The sequence below is a fragment of the Oncorhynchus masou genome, chromosome 8 (genome assembly GCF_036934945.1).
Source record: "Oncorhynchus masou masou isolate Uvic2021 chromosome 8, UVic_Omas_1.1, whole genome shotgun sequence".
NCBI classification, from domain to species: domain Eukaryota; kingdom Metazoa; phylum Chordata; class Actinopteri; order Salmoniformes; family Salmonidae; genus Oncorhynchus; species Oncorhynchus masou.
The window spans coordinates 20,668,870-20,677,487 of record NC_088219.1 but is presented as its reverse complement, the minus strand read 5'-3'; the positions used below and the strand labels follow the sequence as shown (position 1 = coordinate 20,677,487).

The 8,618-nt window shown below is 42.9% G+C and overlaps 1 protein-coding gene across 2 annotated transcripts; it reads left to right on the top strand.

The window, feature by feature from the left end:
• The first annotated feature begins 3,463 nt into the window (after positions 1–3,463).
• prnpb (prion protein b) lies at positions 3,464–7,283 on the top strand. 2 transcript variants are annotated; one of them, XM_064971901.1, is made up of 2 exons: positions 3,464–3,602; positions 4,273–7,283. In XM_064971901.1, the coding sequence occupies exons 1-2, from the start codon at positions 3,479–3,481 to the stop codon at positions 6,096–6,098; spliced, it is 1,950 nt and encodes a 649-aa protein (XP_064827973.1). In that variant the 5' UTR covers positions 3,464–3,478; the 3' UTR covers positions 6,099–7,283. The 2 variants fall into 2 exon arrangements, with proteins under 2 accessions (XP_064827973.1, XP_064827974.1); XM_064971902.1 differs by having other exon boundaries at positions 3,513–3,602; positions 4,268–7,283.
• Positions 7,284–8,618: the final 1,335 nt, after the last annotated feature.

Sequence of the window (8,618 nt, the reverse complement as noted above, 5' to 3'; positions counted from 1 at the left end):
CAATTGTTGTGAAGAAGGCTTCAGGGCGACCAAGAAAGTCCAGCAAGCGCCAGGACCATCTCCTAACATTGATTCAGCTGCGGGATCGGGGAACCACCAGAACAGAGCTTGCTCAGGAATGACAGCAGGCAGGTGTGAGTGCATCTGCATGCACATTGAGGTGAAGACTTTTGGAGGATGGCCTGGTGTCAAGAAGGGCGGCAAAGAAGCCACTTCTCTCCAGGAAAAACATCAGGGACAGACTGATATTCTGTAAAAGATACAGGGATTGGACTGCTGAGGACCGGGGTAAAGTCATTTTCTCTGATGAATCCCCTTTCCGATTGTTTGGGGCATCCGGAAAAAAGCTTGTCTGGAGAAGACAAGGGGAGCGCTACCATCAGTCCTGTGTCATGCCAACAGTAAAGCATCCTGAGACCATTCATGTGTGGGGTTGCTTCTCAGCCAAAGGAGTGGGCTCGCTCACAATTTTGCCTAAGAACACAGCCATGAATAAAGAATGGTGCCAACACATCCTCCGAGAGCAACTTCTCCCAACCATCCAGGAACAGTTTGGTGATGAACAATGCCTTTTCCAGCATGATGGAGCACCTTGCCATAAGGCAAAAGTGATAATTAAGTGGCTTGGGGAACAAAACATGGATATTTTGGGTCCATGGCCAGGAAACTCCCCAGACCTTAATCCCATTGAGAACTTGTGGTCAATCCTCAAGAGGCAGGTGGACAAACAAAACCCCACAAATTCTGACAAACTACATGCATTGATTATGCATCAGTCAGGATGTGGCCCAGAAGTTAATTGACATCATGCCAGGGTGGATTGTAAAGGTCTTGAAAAAGGTTTAACACTGCAAATATTGACTCTTTACATCAACTTCATGTAATTGTCAATAAAAGCCTTTGACACTCATGAAATGCTTGTAATTATACTTCAGTATTCCATAGTAACATCTGAAAAAAATATCTAAAGACACTGAAGCAGCAAACTTTGTGGAAATTAATATTTGTGTCATTCTGAAAACTTTTGGCCACGACTGTACATGTACGCTACAGTCACAAGACACAGGCCTCCTTATTGTCCCTAGAATTTCTAAGTAAACAGCTGGAGGCAGGGCTTTCTCCTATAGAGCTCAATTTTTATGGAATGGTCTGCCTATCCATGTGAGAGACGCAGACTCGGTCTCAACCTTTAAGTCTTTTTTGAAGATTAATCTCTTCAGTAGGTCCTATGATTGAGTGTAGTCTGGACCAGGAGTGTGAAGTTGAACGGAAAGGCACTGGAGCAACGAACCGCCCTTGCTGTCTCTTGCCTGGCCGGTTCCCCTCTCTCCACTGGGATTCTCTGCCTCAAACCCTATTACAGGGGCTGAGTCACTGGCTTACTTATGCTCTTCCATGCCATCCCTGGGAGGGGTGCGTCACTTGAGTGGGTTGAGTCACTGGCGTGATCTTCCTATCTGGGTTGGCGCACCCTCATGGGGGAGATCTTCGTGGGCTATACTTGGCCTTGTCTCAGGATGGTAACTTGATGGTTGAAGATATCCCTCTAGTGGTGTGGGGGCTGTGCTTTGGCAAAGTGGGTGGGGTTATATCCTGCCTTTTTGTCCCTGTCCAGGGGATTGTCGGATGGGGCCACAGTGTCTCCCGACCCCTTCTGTCTCAGCCTCCAGTATTTTTGCTGCAATAGTTAATGGGCTAGGGTCAGTCTGTTATATCTGGAGTATTTCTCCTGTCTTATCCAGTGTTGTGTGAATTTAAGTATCTTTCTTTCTTTCTTTCTTACACATCTAGTTCTTTCTCCATTTGTAACTCACCCACCAAAAATCACAATATGCTGTTTTACATGTGTTATTTGTGCCGGTCTAATTCCTAAAATGGAAAAGCAGAAGAATCTGTGTGCTCTTCGATAGCAATTAATAGTTCATATGGTGCTCTTCAATGTCCCAGATTTGTGGCATTGATAAATACATTGAAATCTGGCCATGGAGCCCCTTCCAGTACCCCTCTGGGGGTCCACGGACCCCACATTGGGAACCCCTGCTCTAGTCTACACATCAGTGCTTCATCCACAGCCTACAGATATGGAGAACTGATTGCATAAATCTCACTCTATGCTTATTTCACTGTTTTGCATGATTCATTTTAGGCCTAACTACTTCACACAGTAGTTTGGATTGCAAAATATAACAAAAGGCCTCTTTGCCTTATCAGGCACAAAATACACACTTCAAGAAACTTCTGTCAATATGTTTGTACAGTTCATCAAAACATTTTTATTTCCCCAACTCCATGTATGACCTGGGAATAATTCATCGAGCACAAAAATTAAACATATCCATTTGTCGCCATCTGGTGTCCACAACCTAGACAATGAGGCCACAGAAAGAACCATACGCAGTTGTATTGGGTTCTACTGTGAATTAATAAATTACATTTTATTTCCGTGTCAAATCGCCAGTTGGCAACCCACCCCTTACGTGTTTAATTGACACATAAACAAACGTTACAATAATTCACTGTGATAATTCAGTGATAATTATCCCGTTCTGTTCAGTGCGCAGCACATAAAAAGTGAAAAGTAAATAAGGTTATCCAAGCAATTATATCCTAAAGCAGTTGAAAATTATGATTTTCCATTACTTCAGGTTGTATGACACACATACACGATACGGTAGCAGGCCTACGGAAAGGCCCTGAGTGTGGACAATGAGTAACCTTAATAACAGTAGTTGGTGTGGGTGGAAAAAGTGTAGCACAACCTGCTTTAAATGTAATGTTTTTAAGGCTTTTACACGTAGTATGATTGATTTAAACATCCCTAGAAGTTAACATTAAAATGGTTAAATCCATTGGATTTGAGCTGAATCATCCATTGGAAGTGAATGGGATTTGCGCATAAATTTCCATTACAAGCGTTCAATTTCAAATCGATTGATTAGTCTAGCCTAAATTTGGACAAAATAAAGTATTAATGAAATAGCTTATTACAGGACAGAATGTGTTATATACAGAATGCGTTATCCTGTATAGCCTATCTATGGCTTACTTACTTTCTCGTGTTCTTATTTCTAACTCGTGTGTTTTTGTTCTAATTGACTTGTTTATTTATATTTTATAGTCACGTTAGTACTGAATTGCTGGGAAAGAGCAAGCAAGAAAGGCATTTCACTGTAGGCTACGAGTACACGTGACAAAAAACGTGAAAATATATTATATGATTAACAAACCAACAAAAGTAAATGGGGAACACAAGTATATACAAAGGACAATTAGGCTAGGGGGTACAATATCACATTACACAAGGACTTTAAGGGACATACACACATTTGTAATTCTAACAGCTTTTTCGTTGGTAGAGTATTTAATTGTCTTACAAAAATAAATTGAACTATATTTTAAGGTAAGAAAATGTTGTATTTTAGCTAGGATTGCTATGATGAGAGGCTAGCCTGGCTACGTCATTCATGTTCGGTGATCCATGATAAATAGGAACCCCTCCCCTCCGAATGAATGCAGTGAGCGAACGACACAGAACCATAACAGAGAAACGGATGAAAAATACAACCTTTCTACACGAACAAAATCGTCTCGAATCTCCAACGGTAGGTTATTTTACGATATTCACATTAGTTGTAAAGGGGTATCAAGTGGCCATACAGCCCGGGCTGTTCTGCGTGAGAGTGCTAGAGCGCCATTTTATTGAATAAGACCATTACATTTATGCGAATAACGGGTCAGGTTCTGAAAAATAGAACTGCGCATATAGTCTAATTTGCCTTCACGTCTAGTTATATGTAGCCTATGTCATATTTTATTTTTCATAAAACATCCAAGCTGCCCCTGGATATGTGTTGTCTTTTATTCCACCGTGGTAGCCTATTTTCTTTATTATGTTTAGTTTACTGATTGGCCTAAATAAAAGCTACAAAATATAGGATTAACTACTGGAATTTTCTGGAATTCTATACAGCGTATTGAACATTCAGGGAAAATTTTATCCCTAATAATATTACGTTACATGTATTTTCTGTTAGGCTACTTTTAAGGATAATCTTCCAGAACATAATATGGTAGGCGTTGGCTTATACTTGATATCCAGAAAACGAATTAAGCAAATAAATTATACAGTCCATGACAGGAGTGTCAGTGACATGAGATGGTTAGCTCAGATTTAAGTAAACAGGAATAATTAGATGAGGCTTCAGAAAAACGATTGGACCAAGTCCAAGTACTTACTGTTAATGACATCACCATATTTTTCCCCCAGGGCAGTCATCATGGGAAAGCTGTGTGAGCTGGCCCTGGTGTCTCTTGTCCTCCTGGTTCTGCTTCATACTGACTCTACGTGGGCCAAGAGAAGTGGCAGCAGCAGCAGCAGCAAAAAGACATCATCCAGCAACAGGGGCTCAGACAAAAAGCCGTCGAAAACATCAAACACACAGACGGGAAGCTACCCTAGACAACCCCAAAGCCCCAATAGGAACCCCAACCCGTACCCAGCAGGAGGTAGTTATCCAGGGAGAGGTACCAATCAGAATCAGAACCCAGCCGGTGGATACCCTGCAGCAGGTGGAAACCCCAACCAGCAGTATCCAGGCCGGGGAACCAACCAAGGAGGATATCCTAACCAAAACCCTGCTGCTGGAGGTTACCCAGCCGCTGGTGGCTATCCTGCAGCAGGTGGTTATCCCAACCAGCAGTATCCAGGCCGGGCAAATCCTGGGGGATATCCTAACCAGAACCCTGCTGCTGGTGGCTATCCTGCAGCAGGTGGTTACCCCAATCAGCAGTCTCCAGGCAGAGCCAATCCTGGGGGATATCCAAACCAGAACCCTGCAGCTGGAGGTTACCCAGCCGCTGGTGGCTATCCTGCAGCAGGTGGTTATCCCAACCAGCAGTATCCAGGCCGGGCAAATCCTGGGGGATATCCTAACCAGAACCCTGCTGCTGGTGGCTATCCTGCAGCAGGTGGTTACCCCAATCAGCAGTATCCAGGCCGGGCAAATCCTGGGGGATATCCTAACCAGAACCCAGCAGCTGGAGGTTACCCCGCCGCGGGTGGTTATCCTGCAGCAGGAGGCTACCCCAATCAGAACCCAGGGAGAGGAGGAGTCAATCCGGGATACCCAGCTGGAGGTTACCCTGCTGGAGGTTACCCAGTAAGAGGGGGAAATACTGGCTGGGGGCAGGCAGGGGGCCACCCTGGTGGAGGGATGGGAGGAGGTTACCAACCCAACTGGAACCCAAACAATAAGATCCTCAGTCCCCGCTATGGTGGAGGCTATGGTTATGGAGGTGGGCACGGAGGTATGGGAGGTGGCTCTCCCTTCTCACGTTCAGTTCAGGGAATGGGGCAGTACCCCTCTACTCAGTCCAAGGGGTTTGCTAAGAAGGCTTTTATGGCTGCAGGGGTTGGGGCCGTGGCAGGGATGGCGATTGGCTATGGCCTTGGTCGTTTCCCTCGTCCAAACTTCAACTTCCGCAACCCTCAGGAAGAGCAGTCCTACAACAACTACATGTACAGAAAATACGGCGAACGCTCCACAGACGAAAATGACTATGGCCGGGACTACACCTACAAAGTACCTCCACGGGCAGAGTCCTACGACAGCTTCATGGATACCTGCATGAAGAGGAATGACCTTCTGCAGGACCAGGGCAGAGACTCCCAGGCCACACCTAACAACCAGAAGAACAACCCTCAGGGAGCCAACAGCCAGAGCATGCCCATCACTCCTGAGGTGGGGAACAGCAGTCCAGCGAGCAACCAGGAGGGAACAGACAAAGTGAAGCCTCTCACCCCTGCCCCTGGCGAGATAGCTGGAGAGGGTAAGGAAGAGGCTGATGGCCCCACAGTGAGCATTGAAGAGATTGGTTACCCTGCATTGGTGGAGCAGCTGAAGAACCGGAAGTGTGTGGAGCTGTACATAAACCACTCAGAGCGCTTCCTAGAGAAGCAGACAGCCGAACGCAGCAGCGGCAACAACAACAACAACAACAAAAATCTGAACAGTCGCAGCACCCCCCTCGGTCAGGGGCTGCTACAGTTGATAACCAGTCTCCTCATGGTCCTGAGCAGCACTCTTCTACTACACTGAGACATATAGTAGGTGTGTCCCAGTCGTCTGGAATAGCTTCATTTCATAGTCCCCCTTTCTCATCATGCCACTGATATCTTGTACGGATAGGTTAATTAAGTAAGGTGGAGATATAACCAGTACTTTCACTTATCAGTGGTCATGATGGTAAGGAAGCAAGTGGAAAATAACTTCCAGGGACACGGGTGCACGATAAGGTCCATTTCCTCCACATTTTATGGTGCCATTTGAGCTTAAACATAGTTTTACTGTTTGTCTATTGGCCCATCTCATTTGTGTCTCTAACATTTGCACTGATCTGTCAATTTGGATCTTCACTGTAGTACTTCTAGACTTCTTTCTATTGCATTTTTTTTCAGAGCAGTTTCTGGTAGAATACTCTGTTGATCATTGTATTTTGTTCTGCAAAACACTAATTTGTTCAGGTCATGGCAAATGCATGATGCTTTAATATTGTATCTCTGCATCTATTACGATATCTCTGTATAAAACACTAACACACAAACATTACAAGTACATACAGTATAAAGCTTACTATTGACTCTGCATATCTATCAGGTTGTACGTAGGCACTAACCAATTTACATTTTAGCCAATTGTAAACTCTTATGTGTTATTATGTGATGAGGCAACTATCATCTGACTCTGGGTATTCAGTGTCTTTTTTGCCAGTGTGGTTCCACATGAAGTACATAAAGCATTGTCGCCTGTATGCCAGATATTAGCTGGAAATCAATTTGCTCAGAATCATTTTTTGGTGAACTAAACAGTACAATATACTCTACTGTGATATTTATATTTGTACTGTAAAGAATCCATCTTATGTGGTCTTCAGCAATTGGTTTTAAAGTTGCCTGTTCCTATTTTTCTTTAGTTCTCTCTTGTCCCATACCTCTCTACCTCCCCATCTAGTCTCCCTCTCCATTTCCTCCTGTTCCCTGGTTATCAGAAGTGCACTTATTTATCTTGCCGAATGGATATAAACGACTCTTCTTTTCCTTTTTTCCCAAGCGTGTATTTAGTGATGAACATAAATGGTTTAATGTGTTTTGGAAATTTAAAATAACCCCTTTGCCATGCTAGAACTAAATGGTGAATATTACTTGGCATTTAAATATTGCAAAAGTCTTCTTCCATTTTCAAGGTACATGTGGTACAGGATGAATAAAAACAAAATATATCACATGATCGGCCATTCTCTCTTTTTAGAAAACATGAGGGCAGTTACAGTGACAATCTCACAGAGCACATTGAAGCTTTTAGAGACACATCTGTTGCTAGGAGTCTAATTGCCTCAAGGGAAATTGTTACAGAACAGTCACTACAGTGTGAGAAAATCGAACAGACAGGGTTTCTGCCTGCAAGTTGGCAGCATTACAATTCCCGTTACTGTCTATTAAATGATCCTTAAGCTATCTTTACAACAGAACACAAAGATCTCAACTCATCTCATACACGAAAACATGTATTTTTTGTGAACTAAGGCCCTATTATTAAATCTAAACCAGTTTTTGTGTTTCTGGGATACTTTTAAAATAAAATCATGTTTTCTCTTCGCAGAAGCCTTGTACACAAGGCTTATATTTGAAAGTACTATGTTGTGAGTTTTCCTTACATTCTTTTATTGTTTCTTTGAATCCAAATGTAGAGGGGAAACACTTTTCATTTCATATTTACTGCTCCCCTTTACTTATCCATGTTGTCTCTATATGGTCCTGAACTTAACTACTGTCACATGCATCATAATGAACGGAATAAAGCAACACACACTGTCACGATCGTCGTATGGAATGGACCAAGGTGCAGCGTGGTGAGTGTACATTTTTCTTTATTTTGCAAATGTCGCCAACAAAACAATAATACAACAAAAAACGACCGTGAAGTTCCGTAAGGCTTTACATGCACAAACGAAGACAACTACCCACAACCACCAAAAGGAAAAAAGGCTGCCTAAGTATGATTACCAATCAGAGACAACAATAGACATTTGTCCCTGATTGAGAACCAAACCCGGCCAAAACATAGAAACAAACAACATAAAATGCCCACCCTAAATCACACCCTGACCTAACCAAATAAAACGGCTCTCTAAGGCGTGACACACACACACAAAAATCTATATTTTATTAGTGGACCAGAGTAGGTAAAGCCAGTATTATGAAGAATCCCATATTACCAAATCCATAGAAAATAATATTCATTTGGTTGATATTACTTTAATATGGGTTACAAAAACAAATGTTTGCTATTTGCAGATATAAAAGCTAGTGAATAATCACACATTTATTGCCATGGCCAAATATGAGTAATAACATTAGCAAAATCACAGCAAAATAGATGTTGATAGGAACATGTATTGTTTGCAGCCTCCTACCTTAGTTCATCCAGTTATTACAGTGGATGAAGCTGAAAAAGGATCTAGCACAGTCCATTTTGACAGTAACAAGTGACACATGATTTTACAACACAATAAGATAGGAGCCCCCATCCGTAATGACGTTCCAATGAGTATAGCTTTGT